This window comes from Zosterops lateralis (genome assembly GCF_965231275.1).
Source record: "Zosterops lateralis genome assembly, chromosome: 18".
Lineage (NCBI taxonomy): Eukaryota > Metazoa > Chordata > Aves > Passeriformes > Zosteropidae > Zosterops > Zosterops lateralis.
In genome coordinates, this window is record NC_139778.1 from 8571297 (window position 1) to 8595822 (window position 24526).

The 24526-nt window shown below is 43.3% G+C and overlaps 3 protein-coding genes across 7 annotated transcripts; 1 reads left to right on the forward strand and 2 right to left on the reverse strand.

The window, feature by feature from the left end:
* The first annotated feature begins 1624 nt into the window (after positions 1 to 1624).
* On the forward strand, positions 1625 to 7376 carry MILR1 (mast cell immunoglobulin like receptor 1). Its single transcript, XM_083874498.1, has 9 exons — positions 1625 to 1705; positions 1798 to 1842; positions 2666 to 2953; positions 3202 to 3486; positions 3996 to 4109; positions 4529 to 4618; positions 5469 to 5531; positions 5864 to 5923; positions 6962 to 7376. The coding sequence occupies exons 1-8, from the start codon at positions 1672 to 1674 to the stop codon at positions 5914 to 5916; spliced, it is 972 nt and encodes a 323-aa protein (XP_083730624.1). The 5' UTR covers positions 1625 to 1671; the 3' UTR covers positions 5917 to 5923; positions 6962 to 7376.
* Positions 4975 to 13225, reverse strand: POLG2 (DNA polymerase gamma 2, accessory subunit). Of its 4 annotated transcripts, none has more exons than XM_083874496.1 (9): positions 12532 to 13225; positions 12001 to 12148; positions 11758 to 11863; positions 11199 to 11372; positions 9999 to 10043; positions 9119 to 9199; positions 8454 to 8554; positions 7432 to 7569; positions 4975 to 5308 (listed from the first exon to the last, which is right to left on the reverse strand). In XM_083874496.1, exons 1-9 carry the CDS (start codon positions 13040 to 13042, stop codon positions 5269 to 5271), a joined length of 1344 nt encoding a protein of 447 aa, XP_083730622.1. In that variant the 5' UTR covers positions 13043 to 13225; the 3' UTR covers positions 4975 to 5268. The 4 variants fall into 4 exon arrangements, with proteins under 4 accessions (XP_083730622.1, XP_083730620.1, XP_083730621.1 ...); XM_083874494.1 differs by having other exon boundaries at positions 4979 to 5308; positions 9999 to 10139; positions 12532 to 13209; XM_083874495.1 differs by lacking the exon at positions 4975 to 5308 and having other exon boundaries at positions 7368 to 7569; positions 9999 to 10139; positions 12532 to 13208.
* A 2018-nt stretch (positions 13226 to 15243) lies between these two features.
* On the reverse strand, positions 15244 to 22591 carry DDX5 (DEAD-box helicase 5). 2 transcript variants are annotated; one of them, XM_083874492.1, is made up of 13 exons: positions 22438 to 22591; positions 20856 to 21021; positions 20612 to 20708; positions 20390 to 20523; positions 20202 to 20267; positions 19620 to 19761; positions 19382 to 19542; positions 19056 to 19228; positions 18766 to 18876; positions 18521 to 18582; positions 18383 to 18442; positions 16913 to 17137; positions 15244 to 16410 (listed from the first exon to the last, which is right to left on the reverse strand). In XM_083874492.1, exons 1-13 carry the CDS (start codon positions 22467 to 22469, stop codon positions 16025 to 16027), a joined length of 1815 nt encoding a protein of 604 aa, XP_083730618.1. In that variant the 5' UTR covers positions 22470 to 22591; the 3' UTR covers positions 15244 to 16024. The 2 variants fall into 2 exon arrangements, with proteins under 2 accessions (XP_083730618.1, XP_083730619.1); XM_083874493.1 differs by having other exon boundaries at positions 22462 to 22585.
* Between the last annotated feature and the right edge of the window lie 1935 nt (positions 22592 to 24526).

Sequence of the window (24526 nt, forward strand, 5' to 3'; positions counted from 1 at the left end):
TCCCCTTTCACCCACACACAAAATGAAGCAGCTTCTTAGAAAAAACTTTGGGTTGAGGGCGAGCACCAGCAGCTAGGGCTCCTGAGGGCTGTGTGTGAAGGTTTCTGGCAAAATCAGGCTCCCACAACAGCAAAATACACAAACAGCCCCTTCCTCCCCCTGACAGCTGCACTTTCACACGTGCTTCCTGGCAGCTGGGAAAAGATGTTCCGTTCCTGCGGTTTGCTGACAGCGTTTCCACATCAGAAGCATTTCTGAGGGGGAGGGTGGAGACTGTCTTAAAGGAAATTCAAAAAGAAAACAAACTCAAACAAGTAAACCTCCACCAAAATTAAGAAAACAAGGAGGAAGGAAGTGCACACAACGTTCTGTGAGGAAATTTTGCAATGCTGCAACAGCTAAGGATTTGGGAGGGATTCTGTATGACCCAGGGTGGGGACTGCAGGGCTTGGTTTTGTTGCTTTCAGAAAGTAGAAAGAAAGAAATAAAATAGAATACAAGGATCACTATTAAGTAATTTTCTGTGTAAGCAATTGTACAACAGGGTCTGGAGTCCTGCAGAAGGCATTGCCCATGCATGGGTGACATTTACTTTGCCCAGAGTAAAGAACATTTACTTGCCAAGACTGTCATTATGTAGCTTTGCATTACTGATTACTTCATCAAATTAGTCACCAGGTTTGTATAAACTAGTGTTGAACTTAAATTCTTTATGAGATTTGTACCTTCTAGTTCAAGATCTCACTTCCTTACAGCTTAATATTTGAAGCTCAACTGAAATAATTTCATAACAAGCTAGCTAGCTATAAATACTTACTAACATCTTAAAACTTCTATAGATTTGATACTTTTTTTAGATTTTTTAAAAAATTATATTGCTGCTAAAAACCCACTCAGTGCCACGTACTTCCTTAGTATCAACTACATTATCTCAACTTGCATAGCAAGATAGCAAATATGTGTCTCTTTGATATGCATCAGTGATCTCATTAATTCCCTTACCAGAACAGTGCTAGAAAAACTACCCAAAAGGAGAAAGGTGGGGGTTGGTCTTTCTTCCCAAGTAACAAGTGATATGACAGGAGGAATCAGCCTCAAGTTGCACTGGAGGAGGTTTAGATTGGATATTAGGAAAAAATTCTTCATGGAAAAGGTTGTCAGACATTAGCCCAGGTTCACCTGGGAAGTGGTGGAATCAGCTAGAGGGATTTAAAGACATGCAAGATGTGGCACTTGGGGATAGGGTTTAGTGATTGACCTGGCAGTGCTGGGAGAATGGTTGAACTCAATGCTTTTAGAGGCCTTTTCCACCCTCAGTAACTCCCTGGTTCTGGACTGCAGGGCAGGATGGCTTTACCACACAACTCATGGGGGAAACCGCTGCTCATGTCAGCCACATCTCAGGACAGCCGGACACAACAATTACCTTTGTCCCAAACTGCTGCTCCCCACCCTACTGCTCCTCTCTGCTCACTCCTTTGCCTGCCATAGGCTAAATGTACGTAGGACATGACAAAATTCTCCACAGAAACATGAGTAAAGATTAGCACTGATCAGCACAGTTTCCGTATTTAGAACTTCCTTAAGTCCTAGAGCCACTCCTCCATCTCTTTCAGAAGGAAGATCTCTGTCATGTAACTCCACCATCTCTCTTGCTCAGTATCCAGAAAAATGTTTTTTCTCACAATTCTGCTGTTTTCCTACTGTAAGTCAAGGACATGTTTCTTTCATATTACAAATCTTTCTAAACCAAAACCATTGCTTCTTATCTGAAAGCTTTTCTTTTTCTTCTCTCAGCTCAAATGTCTCAGCAGATACAGAAGGTTACTGCAAATGACAAAGGTAGGTTCTCTGTTGTTGATTTTGAGGTATGTGCTGAGATGACTGTTATCCAAAAAAATGGGGGAGGGATTTGAAAATGTCCTAATTTTTCATGCCAAATTAAATCTTTTGCCTCTCTGTGCAGTGAGTCAGTTCAAAAGTTTCTACACAAAGTTAATCATCTCTTTGCTGAGATGTATGTAAATTCAAAATTGCTTTAACACGTTAAAACATTTTTAATTGGAAATGTAATTTATTTTAGTCATGACTAGTTCAGTACCATTTTCTATGGAAAGGCTTTTATTGCAAATTTATTTGTATAAGGTCAAAAAAGCAAACAAATTTGAGATACCATCAAGGCCCTTATTGCTACTATTCAAATATTCCATTTACTTACACAAGGATAGTTCTGTCTGTTAATAGACAGTCACAAATAAAATACTGCTTTTGCTTTCAGGTTCACATGCTTTCTCTCAACTAATATATAAGGTTACTTTCTCCTACAATTAATATTCCACAATATTTGATTTAATCTTTTATAGTTCTATTATTCTAATTGCTGCTTTAGCTCAAAAGTATTGTTGTTGGTTTATCTGAACACATCTGTGGGCTTTGTGTAGCTGTGCATCTCTGCATGAACACAGGCACTTTTCATCATGTGTGAAGCTGCATTCTGGTTTTGAAAAGTAATTGAGTTGCCTGCTATTAGAGGTGGGAAAAGTGTAATGGCCCATTTCAACACAAATAACAACACAGCTTGGTTGTCAACGTATTTTGGGAAGAATCTGGGGCTTTCTTGGGTCATAGGTGCAGTCAAATCACTCTGAAGTTTTTTTCTTTCCAGAGATGCTGTCCAATCCCAAGCTTGCACTGGTTCAGGGGCCTTTGAACGTGGTGATGAAACAGAATGTGACCCTCTCCTGCCTCTCTGAGCCTGGATATCCACCTGTCAGATACACACTGTTCAAGCACAACCAGCAGGTATCTGCTTTAAACAGGTCAGACTTGACCCCTGCACTGTTCACCCTGACCATCAGCTCTGCCAGTGACACGGGGGAATACAAGTGCAAAGCTGAGTATAACAACTCCAGTGGTGGAAAATACAGCAACAGCCTCAACTTCACCTTCATAGGTATGTCTTGCTGTCACCTCCCCAGCACTGGTTATTGCAGGGGCATACAGCCATCTCTTTTCTTGACTGAGGAGCTGAAGTTTACTGCTGTTCTTACCTCAGGAGCTGGCAGTGTTCTCCTGCCCAGGCTCATGACCCCTCCATCCTCCAGGCCCAGCTCTTTTGCCAGTGTTGTCACTTCTCTCCAAGTCTTGCCTGGAGCTTGTCCTGTACTTGGTGATTCAGAGTTTTCAGTTTTCTTTTTACAGAGCCAATTTCCAAACCAGTGCTGAGCTCACCCACCTCTCAGACAAAGGAAGGCCAGAACGTGACCCTGTCCTGTTTCTCAGAGAATGGATCCCTTCCCATCACATATCAATTCTTCAAAGGAAGACAAAGCATTTCTCCCCAAAAGACCATGCAGAAGAGGGAAGCAGCTGTGATTTTTCTATTTATGAATTCCCTTAGTGACTTTGGAACCTATAAATGCAAAGCTAGTAACAGTTTTTCCAATAATACAAAATACAGCAACGCTTTCAACTTTACATTAGCAGGTATGAATGAAAAGAGGTGACTATTGTTGACAAACTGGTATCACACAAAATTCAGGATGTTGTAGCTATGCAAATTTTTAGCCAGATATTTTGTTCCTGGAATGTGATGTTCAAAATACTTTTGTTTTTAATTAAAAAAAAAAAAAAAAGAAAATTGAGGTTTTAAAATTAATGCAAAACCATAGAAAATCATGCATCCTAGATAGCAGTAGAAGTTGAAGTGACCATGAAAGATAGGCTCACTTTCACAAGAGACCCCTGGTCTACCTTGGAGAGAGTCTGGTTTCATTTTTATCTCTGGTCCTATAAAAGAGCTTAAGTGGCACCAGCAAGCTGCCTTCCTTCTGCTGGGGCACAGAGCCCTTGGGACGCACATGAACAGTTACATTAAACCCAGTTAATCTAAAAGCTGAAAGAAACTTCAAGTTTTGATTTAAATTTACAGAAAATATTTAAATATTAAACAACATTTTATTGCATAAACACTTTTTTTTTCTTCTTTTTGGCAGAAGAGAGAAGCCACTCTCAGCCCCTGATAATTTCTCTTGGGCTGATCCTGCTACTACTCATAATAGGATTTGCTCTGGCAATTCCATTATTCATAATTCCTTTGTATAAAGCAAGTGAGTTATTTGAATGTCTGTTTCATTTTCCAAAGGTCATTTATGTTGTTAATATATTTTACTGTGTAAACATCACGTTTTCAGTAGTATTTTAGCCTGTTATTGAGTCTCCTCTGAAGCAGCACTGGCAGCTTAACAAGACTTTGACACGGCCAAATCTCTCAGCTGTGTTTTAGATGAAAGATCAGAGGTGGGGGAGGCAAAGCAGCATCTAATGTAATACAACACTGGAAGAAATCTGACCTCACTGGAAGGGGAAATTATTAAAATGCCCTTGGGTAACGAATAGTTTTGATTGTGAAAATAACATTACCTGAGATCTCCAAATATTAAAAAATACATTGAAACTGTTTATTTCTAAGAAATAATTTATATATATATGTATATACACACATACGTTTTTCTTTTACAATTTGCAGAAAAATTTAAGTCTACCAGGCCCTCAATTGGCCTTACTTCACCAGTGAATGCAGAGGAGTCTGAAAATGAAGTCATATACTCAGAGATTGGTAAGTTCCTGTCACTCCATGCAGAGAGGGAGGTTTCTTCAGGTACTGCAAAATCACTGAAGGTGGGGGGGGACATCTACTGATCCTCCTGGCAGAGGCATCATTTGAAATCCCTTGGAATTCATACCTGGCATCATCTGACAGCCATGCAGCCAAAACTGCAGCTGTTTAAATGAACTGAGATTTTAATAAAAAAGGGTGCAATGGGCACTTACTAACTATAGGCAATAGTGAGCTATATGAAGCTGTAGCAAAATAAAAGTTATGTAAATCCTGCACTCTGTTCAAAAATAAAAGTTATGTAAATCCTGCACACAGTTCAAAACTGTTCAGTACTTTAGTTCTTTATTAAATTCTTCTTAAGTTTGGCAAGATTCAAGGTCAGGTCAAACTGAAATTATGAAGTGACAACAAAGTAACTGACCTATGTTAAGAGCTTTTAGTGCTTGAATTGCAGAAAACACACAATAATGAAGACATTACCTGACAGCCACAATGCTCTGAACTTGGATGTTGCTACATTTGCCTTGAATGTGAATGCCTCTTTTCAAGGGGAGTAAATTTCTGAATATCCAAATGGAGTAACTGTCTCCAAACAAACCTGCCTTCCTGTTCATGCAGTAGATAAGAGTTCTCATTGCCCTGCTGGGTCAGCTCAGTGCTGTGCAGCTGCTTGTGCCAGGTCTCAGCCTGCAAGGACAGTGATAAAAGCTCTGATAAGGCCCATGGATGCTCCATTATTTATATTCAGTATGGAATCTTACTGCTTTGTTTCAAGATTATAGAAAAAAAATTCTGATTCAAGTTGTTTGTAATTTGAGTTAACTGCTGTTCATCATCTTTAATCCAGAGCCTGTTAAACCAGAAGAAGAATACATCAACTTCTCCGTTATTAGAAGAGAAGAGGAAAAAGGTGAAAACCTCAAGCTACAATATTGGAATATCTGATGCACCCAAATACGTTTTGAGAGGGCTTTGCTGGGTGGAGGCAGGGCTTAAATACTTGCAATTGCATATGAAATTGCTTAGTTACTATGGAAAAATAAAATAGTTTTTAAATTGTTTTGGGAGGGGGGAAGAAGAAAGAAAAACCCTAACAAACCATCCTAAGGCAAATTCAACAGCCTCACTGTGAAACCACGTACAAGATGTCATGAATAATCACATTGCCGATGTAATGTTAATTCTTCTTCTGTCTATCTGTACCAAAAAAACAATTATGAATTATGCTGTTCTGGCGTTTAGCAGGGAAGAGGGCATGCTCTACAGTCTATTCAGAGGTCCTCATCAGAGACTGAGTACCAGGTATGACTTTTTTCTGATTAACTTAATCACATACTTTCAAAGAATTTTTCAGCCCTCAAATGTGCTAAGTTCCAGCAAGCTGCATACAAAGAGATGATGTTTAGATACCAATTTCCTGGCCAAATCAGTTTGTAAACAGACATTGTAGCTCACTTTCTAAGAAAAATCTCTGAGCCATAATATCTAAGGACTTCAACTTGTGAGAAAAAGCAAACAGATAAAACTTAGAATTACATGTAATGCTTTCACCCAGATCTAAGTTCCTGAACATTTAACAATTTTGCTGAAGTAGAAACTGGATTGTTTACAGACGTAAGATAATCAAAAGGCTTTTGTCCAGTGTAACAAAAAAAGAAGAAACATCCCTCTTAGGCACCAGAGGATCTGTATTTGGCCTCTATGTACCTGCAAGGATGGCAATTTTCCAGTTCAACAGTACTTCAGCTTTCAGAGTACGGATAGGTTGCAAAAATTAATTTTGGGACAGGTGACTTTAAAAAAAAATCTGTATCCTGCTACAGGCTGTTTCTAAGATGTTGCTGGGTTGTTTTAATACCATTCCATAGCCAGTTTAGTTAGAATTCCTTGAGTTCAGTAAGTCTCATTATGCTGACCTTGATTATATCTAGCATAAATACTCTATATTGCAATTATTATTGTTGTTACAAATAGCTCATTCATAGTTAAGTGAGGACCATGTTAGTAGAAGATTTTAAGGCAAGTTCTTGTGCTTCATGACAGTAATGGTATCAGAGGCCACGACCCTTGCGGCACAAACCTTAAGCATTTTGTACAGGAACTGAACAAGCTGGAAATCTAGACAAGATCAGAAACATAGAGTTTTGTATCTCTGCAAACTCTTGTATCTGATTTAAACCACTGTGGAAAATATGATCATACATTAGTCTTTTTCCACCATTTTATACACCCAGATATTTTGTCCACAAAAAATGTTTGTTAAAAAACATTTACAATTTCTTTAAATCTTTTCCTCTGTTACTCTTGGTAATATATTCCTGTTTTTTCTATATTTACCAGGTGCAAGATGAAGTAGCCTTCATATTTAAGAACTGAAGCCATGTGACTAAAATACATTCCTACAAAGAGTACAAAGATACTGATGTTATTGAAATATTTTAGATTTGGAAATATTTTATATAAAATGCCATTTTCCAGCAGAGATCACAATTGTGTCAGCAATACAGAGGAAAGCTGAATTTTTAGCTTAGGATGGAGCACTTCCAGTATGATATTAAAACCAAAGACATGAACAAGAATACAGTTAGCCTTGCTAAGAAGGGACAAGTTTTTCTCTTCCCTTTTTCCAAGGTACCCTGGAAGACCCAGATTTGACAGAAAACAGATACACCACCAAGTTTTAGCAGAACTGTTTGCAGAGAAACCACTGAGTCCATAACAACACTGAAACCAGTTCAAGCAAAGGTGTCTAAGAAAATCCTTTTATTCAATGAGTTTAAGTTTACACATTTTTGGCTGATGTAACATACTTAGTTAAGAAGTCCTTTAGCCTGGAAATGTGCATCATTTCCTTCATAGTGGTGTCTCTGCTTCTCAGCTGGACCACTCCATTCTCTAGAGTGCTGTCACTTATCAAGACCATGAAGGGAATACTCATCTCATCATACCTGCAGAGAGAAGAACTCACCTGTTACTGCTTTTGGTGCATGGAAGAAAATCAGATAACTTACATGCAAATGACCACAAACTGTAAATATTTAGTTTTGCTGTATTGCACTAAGTCCAGTGTGACACCTCCAGTTTTCTTGTCATTCCTTGCTTTCTGAATAAATTTCTTTAAATTACTTAGCTGCTTTAGTATATAAACATAATCTTATTTAGTAACCTATTAAAAGAGTATTTTTGTACAATCAGAATTTATCTTTCTGACTTTTGTTTTACTGCACATGAACAAATAGTTGCATTTCTTTTCTCTCAGAAAAAAAAAATCATTCATCAAGATGCTTTGACATGAGGAGCCATATGCCCCACATTCACTCCTGGTCAACAAATCATACATGAAGCCCCCAAATGGAATAGCTGCTTTTATATCCACAGTTCCATCACATCACTAATGGCAGTGGTTCCAGGCTTGGAAGAGCTGTCAAGTTCAAGACTAGACACAGTGGGTTGTTTGAAATAGTGCTTAAGAATGAAACACAGAACCAGACCAGATGCAAAAATGGGGGTGAAGGTGGGAAACAGTTCTGCAAGCTTATAATTCACCTGAAGAAGTTTTTTTTTTCCTACATGAAAGTTTTTAAAAGACATTTCACAGTTTCAGGGAAATAACAGTAACATGTGAAAGGCTTCTACTTCACTTAATTTTAAAAATCATCTGATATATGCTTTTCATAATAAAACTACATGAATCCAAGCCTGTAGTTCAGGATGCACACTTTCAGTCAGTTACTGCATTCAATGACTTCCTACTGAAAAAACGTATATTTACAGCACAGAAAGTTATCTTTGACCTTCACAGTTTAATTTACAAAAGACTGTTTCTCCTTACTTTGTATAAAGAAGTTCCTGAGACATGTGCACAGTTTCCAGATAACCTGGCCATACAGAAATTCCACTTTCTGTCAGTTCATTAAACAATCCTTGACAAACCTGTGTTCATTTAAAAACAAAAGTTAAAAAACAGACTTTGAGTATTTGAGACTCTAAACAAAAAAAACATTAAAACTCTCAAGATGTGTGGTATTAACATTCCTAGCTGTTGTTAATTTGCTGGCTGAAATAATCTCAAGTCAAGAAAGCAGCCTGGCAGTTCTGTCTCCACTTCTGTTTAAAAACATGCCAGTGTAAATCTCCTCCTACCACAGGGACTTCATGACTGACTTAAATGAAAACTTTTTAAAAATCCTTCTGAACATGCGATTCATTCAATAAGATAATTCTGAAAGATAAGGAAGCTGAGATGGTTGGTGTCCTTTTCCTTAATTTTGCATGGGAAAATTGTGCATCAGAAAGATGCACAAAGAACTGCCTGCAGTAAATTTCTTTGGCTGCAACCCACAAGCTGCAGAGTAGGAGCATCATGAACTCTGCACAACCAGGAATCTCCAGGAGTCAAAGCAGCAGCATGATTTTCCTCAACATAAACAGTGTCTGAATTGTAACAGATTAATGGAGAGTCAATGCTCAAAATTAAAATATTCTCTTACAACATACCTGCCTCAGCTCTGTTGTTGGACCTTTTCCTACATCCAAGGCCACTTTAATGGGTGCTAAGCAAGGATGCAGCTTAAGTACCTAATAAATTTACAAAAACCAACAGATTACTAAATGCAGTTATCATGCAATTCAAAACAGAACTAGGAAATAGCAATTTTTAAAAAATTAAATTAAGGTTCTAAACATACAAAAATTTTCTCACAGCACAACATCCTAAATTAGAAGCAAGCTGTGTTTTATGCAAGGAGCACACAGCTCAGCTACATTCACATGGCAAATTACTCTACTTTGGCTGAGCTCCAGGAAAGAAATGAAGATTTGTTAGCAGAGCTCCATCACCTTGAATGGAGCCAGAGTGATGAGAGACAGCCAAACAGGAGATCCCATCCAGTCTATTGCCTGTTCTTAAAGCCCAAACAGCTACTGGCTAACAGGCACTGAGAGCCAGCACCCAAACTCCAGAGAACAGGGTAAAAACTGGAGAGAATGATGGTCTTTGGGGAAATGCCCCATTACCACCTGTGACCCACTTTTCCTACTCTTCTCATCCACTTTCAAATGCTGCTGGAAAAGACAAATTGCTCTTTCCCACAAACTGCAGCTACATTCCAATTTCTCTTAACTCCATCACTTGCATGGCAAGAGCCTACCTACTGATCAGAGAGAAAGGGGATCTCAGAATGAGAAAAATTGCTTATGTGGGTGACGAGGACCACAGGGGCTGTGCCATGGGGCCAGCCTGGTGAGAGGGTTCAGTCTGCACCCATTGGGAAGGGATCAGGATGGCCACATGGAAAAAGGAGACATTGCCATGCTTGAATTTACATTATCTGGGGGGAGTTGTATATATTTTCTTGCATTTTCTACATGAAGTTACCTTTCTCTGTGAATTTTTCTTTGTTGTTAATGGATTCTCAACAAGCTGTAAAGAATCAAAGAGATATGCTAAAACTCCTCTGTCCAGATTGCCACTCACAGACAGAACATGAGGGATGACATTCTTCCTTCCATCTCGGCCCTGAAGAGAAAAAACCTACATAGTAACACATCAAAGATTGCTCCCAAAAGCTTTTTGCATGCTTTAAATGTATAATGAAACACTGAGCTCAAGCACTCTTATTACATTTAAAATACAGACATTTATTTAAAACATTACCAGCAATCTTAGCAGTTTATCTGTAACCATGTAAGACTGTAACAGTGGGGAAAGCAGGTCAGGGCAGGATGGGATTAGTTTTTTGCTCTGCCACTTTGATCATAAATTTAAATCTATGGCAAATACACTTGAAACTCTGCACTTTCTTTTGGAGGTTTGTAGGTTACTTCCAAGTGACCATGAGTGTCCACATTCTGAGAAATCCCTACGTAACACAGTTTTGTAGAAATAAACTGCAAAAGCAGGAAAGATGAAACTGTCATGAGAAGAAGGTTGCAATTTACTGGTAAAATACAAAGTTACTCTGGTTTTATCTGCTAAACCTAACTTCAAACATTGTCATGAGGTTTGTCCCTCTTCAATATCTTCAGTGGAGAAGTTTCCCTCTGGCCCATCCCTACTTTTTCTATACAGCCATTTTTATAACCCATTGATTTACAAAAACTTAAACACAGGTGAAAGTGAACAAGCTACAAAAAAAAACCACCACCACCAAACAAACAAAAAAACCAAACCAAACCAAACCAAACCACAACAACAACAACAACAACAAAAAAACCACTCACATGTAGAGGCTCTTTTTGACGCAAACTGATCAGTGCAAAACACAGTCTGAGTTTTGTGTTTATGTCTACTCACAGATAGATACAGGTAAAGGCTATGCCACTGACAACAAAAACTGTCTTGTCAATAGGGCTCATTTCTAATTTTGAAGAATTCCTTGTTAAAAAAAAAAGCACCAAACACTATTTTTTCAGCTTTTGAAAATGAAGGTCTGACTGCAGAGTAGCAACTGTACTACTTTTGCAGGAAATTAATAAAAAGCCAATGATATGCTAAGCAACTGGATCAGCAAAGAAACCATTTCTCTCACGCATTACCATCTTTATCAGGAAAGATGTTTAATACAGTAAAGCTTACAAGTAATTTTAATCTTTCTCCTGGATACAGCTGTAACAGTTCAGTATCACCAAGGTTCTTCAATGTTTCTATTGTTTCTGTCCCCCAAGGAAACCGATAATGTAACTTAAATCCTCTTCTGCCTTCTTCATCCTGAAAGTCACTGCTGCTGAAGTTAGACGGGCCGACAGCAAACTGAAAATAAGAGGTGTGAGAGGTGATCACTACTGTGAATCCCAGAGTAACGACAAAAACCAAGTCTGCTATGCAAACTGAACCCTATGATCTTCAGCAAAAGGTTTTTATAAGTTAAAGCCCAAATCTCCTGGTTGTCTTATGGCATTTTCATCTCGCATCACTGACAAACACAAAACATTTGCCTTTCTGCAAGTCACGTTATAAACTACTTATCAGGTTTGTCATCAGCTTCAGTAGCTTCTCAGTTTCCATGGGAAATACACTTACTTCAGTGCCTAGAACAGGCCAGCAACGTAAGGCCATAAAACCAACCAGGGTGACTATTTCTTTCCTGGAACATAAGGGAGCAAGCCAAGATTCCCCATGGAAATGCTGCTGTTACCTTTCTCCACCACTGGAGCCTCTGGCGCAGCCAGTAATCAAGCCACTGTCCTGCAGTTCTGGGAGAACTAAACCATGCAAGCAAAGACGTGGTCCTCTCGCCTATTCTTTAAACAACAGCAAGGGCAGCAAGTTAACACCTTGGGAAATAACAGGGGAAAAGCAAGAAACTGCATTCAAAAATAATCCAAAATTACACAGTTGGTTTAGGTATGATAAGGGATTAATTCCTCTATTACTCTACCTTGTAAGGTTTTTGTTGTGTTGTTCATTTTCTGGAACAGAACGTTCACTTTCTGGGACAGAATGGAAGCACACTCCAATCTGAGCAAAGCCACAGGGCAGTCTTCTGTTCACCAGCTCTAAGCAGCTGACATATTGTGCCAGAATACCTACAAAAGACAAAACCCTGATTTTAATGGCCACAGGAAAGTTTTTGATGTTTTAACTCTACGAAGAACGATAGAAACACATATTATACACGTGTTGTTTGTACATACAATACCACTATCTTTACTAGCATTGATGCTCTGCAGACATGGGCTCAGCGGGCTGCTTGATTTTAACGTGCTTTTCCCCAAATTACAGGGAGCGCATCCGCTGCCCACCTGTGCTGGTAAGCTCCTTGAAAAGCACACAAATTCAGAGCCTACAGAAAGAACATGCCCGGCGCAGCAACACAGCTGGAAAAAAATCTCTTAAATGCAGCTGCTTCGCTCCCAAGAACAAAACTCATGCGCAGGGTGTAGGCTGTGCGGAGGCGCCCGGGACCTACCGGGCAGGAGGCTCCCCCGCAGCACCCCCGCGGCTCCTAGCACTTCTTCCAGGGCCGGGCCGCCGGGGTTCTGCCCACAGCCCTGGAGGGCTTCGCGCAGCGTCTCCGGGTGCAGCAGCCGCAGCCCCTGAGCGTCCCGCGGAGCGCCGGGCGGGCCGTGCAGCGGAGCGTCCACGGGGAACACCTGCTCCCGCACGGGCAGCGCCGAGTCCCACCACTGCGCCGCCAGGTTAGCGCGCAGCGCCGCGCCCAGCGGCCCGAAGCCGGGGTGGCGGCCGCTCAGGTACGCGCTCCAGGGCGCCGGCCCCGCGCCGCCCCGTAGGAAGGACCGCCGCCAGCACACCTCCAGCAGCTCCGCCCCGCCCGCTGCCTCGGCATCACCACTGCCCTCCGAGTACGGCCGCGCCGAGCACCCGGCCGGCTGCGCCCGCTGCGGGACTCGGTGCCGCCTGGGCTGGCGCAGGGCGGCGCGGCCGCAAAAGAGGCAGCCCTGGCGGGAGCCCAGCGCCATCTTGCCGCTCCCTCACGGCGGGGCTGGGAGGGGGAGAAAGGGGTCGAGGCAGCCATTGCGCACGCGCAGCGCCCCGCACGGGAAGGGGGGGGGAGGAGAGGAGGCCGCGCATGCGCAGCGGCACCTCCGCGGGTTCGTGGGCCGACGGTCAGGACCCCCCGAGGTGAAGTTTCTGTCCCCACACTGAATCTTCTCACCTTTTATGATCGTAACGATGCCGTCAGATAACTTCTGCTAAAGAAATTGGCGTCTTGGAGCTGAATTATCTCGCCTTTTGTAAACATAACTAATGCTGTCAGGTAACTTCTACAATAGATACTGCATAATAAAAGAACTCCTTTCAAGCATTGGGGTAAGATCACATCACACAAATAGACCTGCACTGGGGAGGCGGAGAATGTAAATTAGATAGGCGGGTTCGTGTATATTTTACTGTTAAAACAATGTAATTTTTTTACCCGTTGGTGTGCTTGATACGTGGCATCAACGTTGAGTCCCGCGCAGAATAAACAATGTCTCTTTTATAAACCGAACTCGTTTAGAGAGCTGCCAACATCGGCAACAAGGCCGCACGTGCCAGGGGTCACATCTGGCCTGTCCCTGTAGGACGGGGACGTGCAGAGCTCCTCGGCACTGGAGGGAGACAATGGGACAGACCCTGCCCTGGCTGTCACCGGGGCACTCCTGGGGAAAAGCCCCTCCGCAGCCCACCGGGGCAGGGCAGCGAGCCCGAGGCACATACAGGCAGAGCTGAGGCGTGGGCGGCACCTCGGAGCCGCTCCAAGAGCGCGGGCGAGGCTCCCCCCCGGCCGCCGGGGCTGGCGCTGGCGGAGCGCAGGCGGCGCAGTGGAAATTTCCATACTCGCTGCAGCCCAGGCTGGCGGCGGGGCCGGCGGGCGGAGCCCGGGCAGGAACCGTTCCGCGGGCAGGAAAGGCTCGGGCTGGGATAATCCCCGCGTCGCTCCGGGCGGCGCAGCCCCCTCTCCCGGGCCCGGGCCGCCTTAGTAGGGCACTGGGTCAGGCAGGAGCTGCTGCTCCGCCTGCACAAGGATTGCAGGCAACTTTAGTTAGAAGGCAGATTTGCCGTGAGCTCAATTCTGCCAGAGTAGCGCTGGCGGTAATGGCAAAGCTGCTTAGTAGAGCTCGTCTCTTTCCATTATGTGCAAATGTTACGTTTTCCCCCTCAGAAAACACTGCCCCACGCAAAGGGTCCTTTGGAAAGAGTAAAATATACAGAAGAAACCTCTTTCAGCGGTTTAGGTTTTGCATCACTGTTAAGTGTTAGACTCTCATCTCTCAATTTTAATCTACAAGGTATAAATGCACTATTCTTTTAATACTAAAAGAAAAAAAAATCCACAAAAAAACCCCCACTTTACAAAACTAGCTTTTCAATGCATTTTGTTTCAGGCAACTGACCTGAAAACTTAGGCAATAAGTCATACTTCAGCGATAATAATCTACTTCCTTGTTTTTCACCCCTGGTGACACCGAGCACTGTTCCAAAACAAATAAATGAGAAAAAACTCCACCCCTGCTCCCCCACAAAACTACCAAAATACATTGCCACCTGCAGTTTTAGACTGCAGTGGGGTAGTTCCAAGCCTCCAGCTGGAGAGGAGTGAAAGATCACAAAATCCCGTCAGTGCCGTCAATCATGGAACTTCACAGAAAAGGAGGAAATATTTAAGAGGCAGATATGGCTGCAGTAAAGAACATCACAAACAGCCTCAGAGGGAAACAGTAATCAAGGACTGAGCACAGACAAAGCGAAACGTGCAAAACAAGTTAACCCAAGTTCAAAATAATGTAAAAGGCATCGTGTAGATCAACCTTGAACACATTAAGAGTTACTGAACTTAAAACTCATCAGTGACTGTTACTGATAAACAGGAGGGAGGAACTGAAAGTTACTATTAACTGGAATTTTAACACACTGTGCTTAAAACAATTAAGCACTTTAACCCCAGGATGAAGTATTATTCCAGTTCGGCTCATCAAGGAAATGCTGTTGCTCCTCTCAGCATGGGCAGTGCTTTAAGATTAGTCATTTGCACATATGAAAAGTCCTCAAAAAAACAAAACAAAACAAAACAAAACAAAAAAAAAAAAAAAAAAAAACCACCCACGAGGAATCTACATGGATCAGCAGCCCACTTCCCTCCCACCGCTTCCATAAAGAAATCACTGCTCAATACCAGTTTAAGTATAATTTGAAGTTTTAATACTAAGATCTTCCCATTTCTCTGAAGCTCAGAAGCCTGCATGCTAACTCACAATGCCTGGCAGCTGTGGGTACACAACACTCAAGCCTGGTCTGCACATATGCTTGTGTGAAGGCGACGGTTACGGTGCTGCAGAAGCTTCCTACGCTTGTAGCAGCTCATTAGCAACACCACTAGAGAGTTTTTATCTTTTCCAAGAACTGGCCCTACGCTAGTGAGACAAGGAAGAACACTGTTTCCAATACTTTCTTAGAAGCCAGCTTTAATTTTCTTCCCCATTGAAGCAGAGCCTGCCATGCTAAGCAATCTAGCCCAATCAAGGCAAGGCTGGTATTTGTATAAGCTTAAATGTTTAATCAGACACAGTTGAGAAACCTTTCTAGAATTTTATATAAAAACATTTGACATTTTGTTAATGTAAAGTTGTGCACATGTTGAGAAAATTGTCATCTGAAAGAAAAATCGGTCTTCAAATATCTTTATTGGAAGGCCATGCACTGCCTTCTATTACTGTATTTCAAATCACTGTACATTTACTTTGAAAACACTGTCTGCATTTTCTAGTACAAAAAACTAAAAATTGTTTCAGGAATGTAGAGAAATATTCAACTTAAATAGCGAAAAAAGTGCACCATAATTACTGCTGCACTGCAGTCATTTCTGCATTTTTCCCATTTCTTAAATAACTATCCTGTTTTTGATAACACACAATATAAAGAGCAATTATGAAAAAACTGAGACATTTAAATACACTAAGTTATTGAGAATAACTTGTGGGCATGGGGTAACCTATCATAGGAGCAGCACCAGTGGCAGGGTAGGCATACTGCTGCTGGTTCATGCCGTTGTGCATGTTGGCAATGTTACTGCCGTACTGCTGCTCGTAGCCGTTCTGGTACGCTCCTGCCGGGTTACCGCCGGCCCTGAAGCCGGCCTGCATGCCTGCGGCTGCAAAGCCATTCCCAAAGGGAGTTCCATTGCTGAAACTCTGGGCGCTGTACGCCCCGTTTTGGGTCTTTGCTCCGAAGTCTCTCTTGCCTAGCGCACCATAGGTTCTCTCAAAGTTCTCCCTCTCTCTAAAACTACTAAATCCACCCCTTTTGCCCGCAGAGTATCTGTCACGTCGGTCACCTCGGGAACGACCTAGTGAAAGAGACAAGACAGTTATGTGTATTATAAAGGCTCTTCAGCTAAACACCGTTTATTTTCTGTCCCAGCAATTGAAACCTACTATAAAAAGCTTTGCAGGTGCTTGCTGGACTCAGATAAAGCTGTCTTACTTCTGAGGAGTCATTCACTCTCCTCTGTAACGAATTGTGGCATCAAGGCAAGAAGTGACTTTCACCTTGCCAGCAGGACACTTGGGTCCATCTCTCTTTCAAAGCCACAAAACTGAGTCCATGAGTGTTTCATTTCAAGGCAAGTAAGTGCCCCTCTGGCCTGCCCCAGCCATAGGTGCACCACAGCATAGGCTGGGAGCATGTGTGCTGGTTTTTGGGTTTTGCACTGATAAACACCTTCTGAGGTCACAGTAACTGGTAACAAAACCACCTTCCACATTGATTTTGAAGAGAGGCTGGAGGTGGAATCTGCTGTTTCCATTTTGTTCTCAAAGCTATGCACTGAGATCAAGAACAGCCCTTACCTGAACCTCTGTCTTCAACCAGCTGAAGCAATTTGGGATTGATGGCTTGATTAGCCTCCCGAAGCACAGAGATGAGATCATTTACTTGCTTAATATTGTTAGGAGTAAAGAATGTGTATGCTGTGCCTGTTTTGGTACTGCGGGCAGTTCGTCCAATTCGGTGGATATAGTCCTCTGAGGAGTTAGGGTAGTCATAATTGATGACAAATTTCACATCTTCCACATCTGTAAAGTGTTGCAGTGTGGCAAAAAGCGAGGTACGAAGTTTTGCACACCACAACAGCCAAATCGAAGATAAACATTAGACAAGAGTATTTTAAAGGGAAAAATGGCTGCAAAGAACAGTGTTAGAATCATCCATTTCTGCAAGAGTATTGTGGAAGAGAAAAGTTACGCACACTCCGTCTGATCCCGTTCTCATCACCCACCCTGTGATCCAAAACCTTACCATAAAGGAGTGTGCATTTGCTTGTCATTCCCAACTCAAGTGTCCCCTTTACAAATCATCAAGTGACATCTGAAAGCTTCTTGCAGTAGGGCCACTAAAGCTCACAGCAGCCTCTTCATGTGCTCATTTGAGGACCTTAGAGTAAAAACATACAAGGTCCTTCACATACACACTCATTAGAAGCTCAAAAAAAAAGGGGCCACACTGCTCGTCTTGCCAAGACCTTTGAACCGCAGCTGCAAGAAAAACATACCTGACCCCCAAAGTCACCAAGTTGTTTTTATGCACTGTGTCTCGTCTAGGCAAGCGCTTCCAAGAAGCCAGGGTTCACTTGAGAATGGGTCTGGCAGGTCTCGACATGACGACTATGTATAGGTGGAGGAACTTCGACTTTCAAAGGCATTGAAAAGCCATTGCTTTCCTGCCCCACTTGTTAAGTGAGAGGTGGACTTTTATTCTCAGATTTCATGTGCCAGTACTCACCAATTTGTACAAGGCTTAGTACATTTTAAAGCTGCTCTCTCCATTTCATGGTTGAAAAAAATTTCATTGAACATTGAAGTTTAAAATTATGTTCTTCAACATTTCAAAAAACTCACTGAAATTCAAAGACCCACAGATCACAGCAGACAGTATGCACAAAACTAACAGTACTGCACCATGGCAAATCATGCAAAGCATGGAGAGAAGAGAAATACCAGGGCAAAGTGAACTGTGAATGAAACTGCTTATTTCATGAGAGAACAGTTTATGGGGTAGTAGTTTAAAAGATGATCTTTGCCTTTTGAAGATTACTGGCACACAATGCTCTCAGCTTTCACCTCTCTATTTGACTGGAAGCAGCCAGCCGATCATTTCCACTAGTCCTCCATCCCCCTCGAGTCCTCCGATTGTCATGCCTAGGCCTTGCCACAAAGACTGCACCTTTATGTGAAGAAAACTTAGAAAAATGCAGAGGTTAAAGAAAGCAATAGACTTTCTTTAAAAGCTTTGGGCAACTAGCATTTACGAGTTTTACTAACCTAGACCTCTGGATGCAACATCTGTAGCAATCAGGATTGGTGCTTTTCCATGTTTGAATTCTGTAACACAAGAAGTGAATCAATTTTTTCCTTAAGTAGCACACATCAGATACTTGCAGAAATCGGTGAAACACTCACCATTTAGAACCCAGTCCCGCTCCTGCTGACTTTTATCTCCATGAATGCCCATCGCTGGCCACCTGAAAACACAGAACTCAAATTGACCGAGGAACACTCCTCTGGTGGTTTCATTAGTCAAAATCCCAAAGACTGGGCTACTGGCAAATTCCAGTCTGGGCACTGTAACTGACAGCTGGTGTCATCACTCTGACAGTTTTGATTCTTAACTGTAATAAAGCAGTGAAGTCCCAGCTACTACTCACCCATCTCTCCTCATTTTTCTGGTAAGATCATCACAACGCCTCTTGGTTTCCACAAAAACAATTGTTTTGTTTTCCTTCTCGCTCATGATTTCTTCCATCAAACGAATAAGCCTGTTATTAAGAGATTATGGTTAGAGCATAGACTGCTTCCTACTGTGCAAGTTTAAAATTATTTCTTGCCTTATCTCAGGCTGATGCCAAAAATCCATGAAAACAAGGCATTCATTTCACAGTTCATAAAGTAAAATTGACAAGAAACACAGAATGTTTTGCCCCCAAGGACTACTTACTTGTCATCTTTCTCTACGTCATGACACACATCCACAATCTGAAGAATGTTGTGGTTTGCACTCAGTTCCAGTGCACCAATGTTGATGTGAACGTATTCTTTCAGGAAATCTTCAGCCAGCTGCCTCACTTCCTTAGGCCATGTGGCACTCCACATCAGAGTCTGCCTGTCAGGCTGGAGATCAAATCAATGAAAGGTCAATATAGGGTTAAGTTAAATGCCCAACCAAAACTGCCCAGTTTCAAAAAGGGTTTGCTTTAAAAAGGGTTTAACTGGCAGTAGTTTATATCTGCTATAGTGATAAATGCATGAACCATTTATACTCACTCTTATCTGATCCACAATTTTTCTGATCTGAGGTTCAAATCCCATGTCAAGCATCCTGTCAGCTTCATCAAGGACAAGGTAAGTACACCTCCTGAGATTGGTCTTTCCAGCTTCTAAGAAGTCTATAAGTCTTCCAGGTGTTGCAATGCAGATTTCCACGCCTAAAACCAAGCAGTCCCATCAGCTGAAGCAGTTTCCACATCACCTCAGAAAGAGATGCACCAAGGCTGATCCATACCTCTCTCCAGGTCGCGGATCTGTGGTCCCTTTGGAGCACCTCCATAGATGCACGTGGACTTCAAACGACACGCTCTGCTGTATTCAGCAGCCACCTGCTGCACTTGCTGGGCCAGTTCACGGGTGGGTGCCAACACAAGACACTAGAAATAGAATGCCCAGCTTTTAGTTCAATACCCATTGGAAGATCACAGCCTGACACTAATTTTGAGTGCAAAGTTCAGTGCCAGATGAACTGAAGTAGATTTAAGCAGCCAAACCAGCAAACCAAGTTACCTGGCAAGCTGCCACCAAGCACTGACCAAACATTTGAAAGGTACCTGAAAGTCACTAGCTTCCAGGTGATAGCAATTTCCAAAATATAACCCAAAATCTAACAACTATCCCTGTTCTGTACTATTTTCAGGACAATCCAATCAGAGCTTATAGAATCCGCCTGGGAAACTACCCCAACAGGAACCACTTTATTCCTATAGAGGAACAGAATGCAGCTATGCACTCTCATGAGTATGGTCAACTGAGACTGTAAAATACAGTCCCATTCCCAAGAAATTAAAATCTCCTTTCATTTAGGAATACTCACAATAGGTCCATCTCCTCGCTCCAGGAATGGCTGATGATTTATGTGCACAATGGCAGGCAGTAAGTACTGTTTGGAATAAAGAAAAATCTCATTATAATCTCTTTCTAGAAGTGTTCACCCTGCAGTAGCCTAGGCCAAACTGCCACTGCTGAAACCCAGCAGCATTCCAGGATGTAATTGAAACTTACAGAGAGTGTTTTCCCTGATCCAGTCTGTGCCACTCCAACCATATCCAATCCACTCAATGCAACAGGCCAACCTTGTGCCTGAATAGCAGTTGGTTCAGTGAAGTTCTGCCTCTGAATTACTTCCATGACATTTGCTTGAAGACAAAATTTAAACATATGGATTCAGATATTGCCCTAATCCAGCCAGCCAAAAGAACAACCAATAAGCTGGTCGTCACTTACCAGGGAAGTTTGCTTCATAAAAGTTGATAATTGGTTTTGGACAGTTATGGCCCCTAACTGTGACCTCTTTGCTCGCTCTGTACTGTTCAACTTCTTGCTGCAAAACAAAACAGCCCTTATTGGAAATAGGCTCTGACAGTGAAGTTCTATTTGAAGTTACCTCATCTGTGCCTGCTGGGCCCCATGACCCTCAACATGTTTGCACTTTCTGTTTACTTTTGCTTGAGCCAGATCAGGTACATACCGCAGTACGTCTAACTACATCCGGATGTTCTTGGTAGAAGTTCTTCTCAAATTTGGGCAGCTCATCCAAGTTCCATTTCTTTTTTGTAAGCTTCTCCCCAGGGTTTCCAAATTTCTTCCCAGAGAGAGGTCCACCTCTACTTCCTCCAAAACGAGGGGCTCCAAACCTAGGGAAAAAGAACTTAACATAGAACCCAAGAGAAACATTTTGGTCCTCTTCCTGAACAACTTCACCATTATCTCTGCAGTCCACCCACAACAGTGGGCTTTACAATTCAGGTGTATAAATTCTACCTGCTGAAGTTTCAGGACGCTAGAACTTCAAAGCCCATACTTTAACCTGCAGATGCCAATCTGCCTGGCCACAAATCTTATTCACAAGCAAAGATAAAGTGTCTTTCTCATGTCCATACAATGCAACAGAAGAGCAAGCTACAACAAGCAAAGTAAGGCATTAAAACCTTGGCAGCACCCCGTGATCAAAATGGTTTCCCGTCCCAGTGACACTCCTATTACTGAAGGCAGGCAGGGGTATGTTATGAAACCCTGGGCTAACTTTCCAGTAAACCGTTTTTATTTTTTATGTCCCAACAGACAGACTTCTCTTAACAACGATATTTTATGACCCCATGCGCTTTATTAGCATTTCAGGTTGGGTCCCTCCGTTCAGAGAAGGCGGATCTGGAAAGCCCCGAGGCACAGCTCGGAGCCGCGCTGAGCCGTGCGCTGGATCCGAGCACGGGGCTCCCTCCCCCGCTTCGATCGCTTCCCAATTTTGGCCGGACGGGCGCTGGGAACGAGCCTTTCCCAGCACAACACAGCACTCCCCGAGCGGCCGCTGCTTCCTGCCAGCGCTGTTTCCTTTGTCTCTCATTTCTGTCTACGCCACATTTTCCAGCCGCTGCCATTTTAGAGCCGGGGCTGGGCGGGGGGAGGAGGAACAAAGGCAGCAGCAGCACAGCCGGCATTTTGATTCCCCTCAGCCACCACATGGCGGGGCCGGCCATTAACATCCGCTTACACAACACAAAGCGGAGCCGGCCGGCTCCTACCGGCTGCAGCCCGAGCCTCGGGAGGGGGAAGGGAGGGAGGGGAACCGCCCTGCCGAGAGTTCCCCAAGGCTTCGGCACCGCCAACCCACTGACCCATAAACCTCCAGATCTCCCGCCGCTCTCAGCGGGGGGAATCGGGCTCTGCAAGGAATATCCGGGCTAGGGGGGCGTCCCCAGGGGGGTGGGGGCGAATCTTTCTTCGCAAGAAAAAAAAAAAAAAAAAAAAAAAAAAAAAAAAAAAAAAAAAAAAAATTTAAAATTCCCTCGCGCTATTCTCAGCAGTCGCACACCCGTGGGAGGTGCTTTGAGGAGAAGAAACCGATGCAGGCGCCCACAATCGGTGGCCTAAAAAAGCCCGATACCCTCCCACCCGGCCATCCCCGCGGCAGGAGCGCTGAGGGAAGGGCTCAGGGCCCAACCCCCGCCCCGCCGCCATCTTAACGTCTGAAAAACAACCCAGAGAGCCCCACGGATAGGCTCAAGAGTCCGGATGCTGGCGGCGGCTGGCGCCAGCCGTGCCCCCGGACTCACCCTCTATCCCTGTCGCTGGAATACCCGGGCATAGCGATGGTGGCGGTGGGCGAGGCGATTCCGGTCACTTAAAGCGGGTGGCGAAGGGTTCCACAATCACCGGCGCCGCTGACGGGGGCCGCTCACTGTGGGCGCGCGGCCGCGCGGACGCCGGTTATATAGGGGGCAGCGGGGGCTGCCGGGAGCCGGCGCGTGACGCACACGCAGGCCCCACCCCCCCGCCGTTATGTAAGCGGCCCGAGCCGGCCCGAGGCCCCGCCCCCTTCCGTGTGGGCGTGACCGCGGCTCGCCCGGCTGACCGGCTTTGAGCTCGCGGCCGGAAGTGCCCCTCCCATCGGGGAGCGCCCTCCACCCCCACCCCCTGCCCGCGCCTGCGCGGCGCCGCTGCGGGCGGGAGCGTCGTTCTCACTGAGGGCATCCCGCCCTGAAGGGGACGGAAATGGAAATTAAGATTTCTCCCTTCCAGCCTTCATAAGTGCAGGCTCTCGACCGCCCGGCGTCCTCAGAACGCAGCTCAGCTCATCATAATTTTTGGTAGGGCAAGGCCGGACCCTGATGTCCGCAGTGCAGTCCCCCAGTTCTCACAGATCTGCTTGTGAAAATCCTCCTAAAATAGCTCTAGAGGAGCCCGGGCTTTTAACTAATAAACATTTTAACTAGTAACTGATACTTCACGGTAGATTGGCCTCATGGCCACCTGTGACTTTCACTCTCGGAATGAGCCAGATGTGCAGATCTTGGAGAGCTGGACGCAAAATAACATTAAACTTCCTTAGGCCACCCAGTTCTTTTACTCTGTTACCCATTTCCTTTTAAAAAATGTTTATAAACATACACGTAAACACAAATATTTATAAACATGGCTGTAAAGTTACCGGCGTTATCTTTCGGAATTCCACACCAGGGCCAGTAACCTGAGTCAAAGGTCGCCTGAGGTGCAGCGGTGCTGAAAAGCTGCTCAGAAGGGACCGGATAAAATCATTCAATACCCCAAACGGGCACTGCTGTTCACCCACCCGGCTTTGCCAGGCCAATGTCCAACAACCTGAGGCTTTACACACACACGAGTTGAAGTTTAAAACGCAAACACCCGCAGCCACCTGCTCCAGGCGGAGAGGGAAGAAATTAAAACAACATAAGGAAGGAGAAGTGCCATAACAACACTTCCCATTTATATCCTCCCACCTTCTAGCAATCTGTGCTTTAAGGCTTTTCTGGGACAAAAATAACTGTATTTGATGGCCATTTCTTCACATTTTGGTTCTATTTATGCCCTTAGCTTGTAAGACACCGTGACAATGCGTTTTACAGTTTCAGTGTACGCAACCTGAAGAACATTTACTTTCATTTTCAGCATATTGCCAGATAAGAACAAGGGGCACAAAACAATGAGCTAGTAGAAATGGCAAGTAATAATTTTTGTTTACATATACTTTTTGTGAATGTTAATATCTTCTAAGTCACACCCTTTATAAAATAAAGCTGCAGTGTATTTTTTCCTCTTTTTAAAGTGATTCAACACTTCTAATTATCTTTGCCCTTTTCTTTCTTTATTGACAAGAAATTCACAGCAGTTAACATCTGGACCCCATGCAGATCTACATGATGAAAGCATAAAGATGTTTTTTATATGTTCTGTATTATTTTCTAGCAATTTTTAAAAATTGTTGCTAAGAATAGAGCAAGGTTTGCAAAGACTAGAGGTCTTCATGATATTGTTCTCAAAACTAACACCCAAGTCAGGCGTAGTTTGTTTATGAATAGCCACAGCTGTTTGACCCTCAGCAATTTGGAATTCCACTGCTCAATTAATTTTTTCTTTTAATAGCACTCCAACTTGACTCTTTTTAATACTATTCCAGCAAATTTTTAATAGAGGAATCTCCCCATTTTTTTCAGTGACTTATTTAATATGGCTTGTGAAAGATTTTTGTCCCCAAATATCCAACACTCTCCACCTTCTGACCCTACAGGCTTCTCGTTCCTGATGAACCTGAAAAAGATTTTTGCAACGGCTGAAAAAATAACAAATTATCTTTTCTTGTTCTATTGCGTTTATCTTAACACAGCTTAATTTGATTTTGTTTGT

Excerpts from the sequence above, each read along its gene's own strand:
- MILR1 (XM_083874498.1), top strand. The coding sequence starts at position 1,672 with ATGTTTTTTCTCACAATTCTGCTGTTTTCCTACT. Across the intron at positions 3,487-3,995 it reads TTTCAACTTTACATTAGCAG|AAGAGAGAAGCCACTCTCAG; the intron begins GTATGAATGAAA and ends TCTTTTTGGCAG. Across the intron at positions 5,532-5,863 it reads TAGAAGAGAAGAGGAAAAAG|CAGGGAAGAGGGCATGCTCT; the intron begins GTGAAAACCTCA and ends TCTGGCGTTTAG.
- POLG2 (XM_083874494.1), bottom strand. The coding sequence starts at position 13,042 with ATGGCGCTGGGCTCCCGCCAGGGCTGCCTCTTTTGCGGCCGCGCCGCC. Across the intron at positions 9,200-9,998 it reads AGAAAAATTCACAGAGAAAG|GTACTTAAGCTGCATCCTTG; the intron begins GTAACTTCATGT and ends TAAATTTATTAG. Across the intron at positions 5,309-7,431 it reads CTAAAGGACTTCTTAACTAA|GCTGAGACCTGGCACAAGCA; the intron begins GTATGTTACATC and ends CTGTCCTTGCAG.
- DDX5 (XM_083874492.1), bottom strand. The coding sequence starts at position 22,469 with ATGCCCGGGTATTCCAGCGACAGGGATAGAGG. Across the intron at positions 20,709-20,855 it reads ATGTAGTTAGACGTACTGCG|CAAGAAGTTGAACAGTACAG; the intron begins GTATGTACCTGA and ends TTTGTTTTGCAG. Across the intron at positions 20,524-20,611 it reads TTATGAAGCAAACTTCCCTG|CAAATGTCATGGAAGTAATT; the intron begins GTAAGTGACGAC and ends TTTGTCTTCAAG.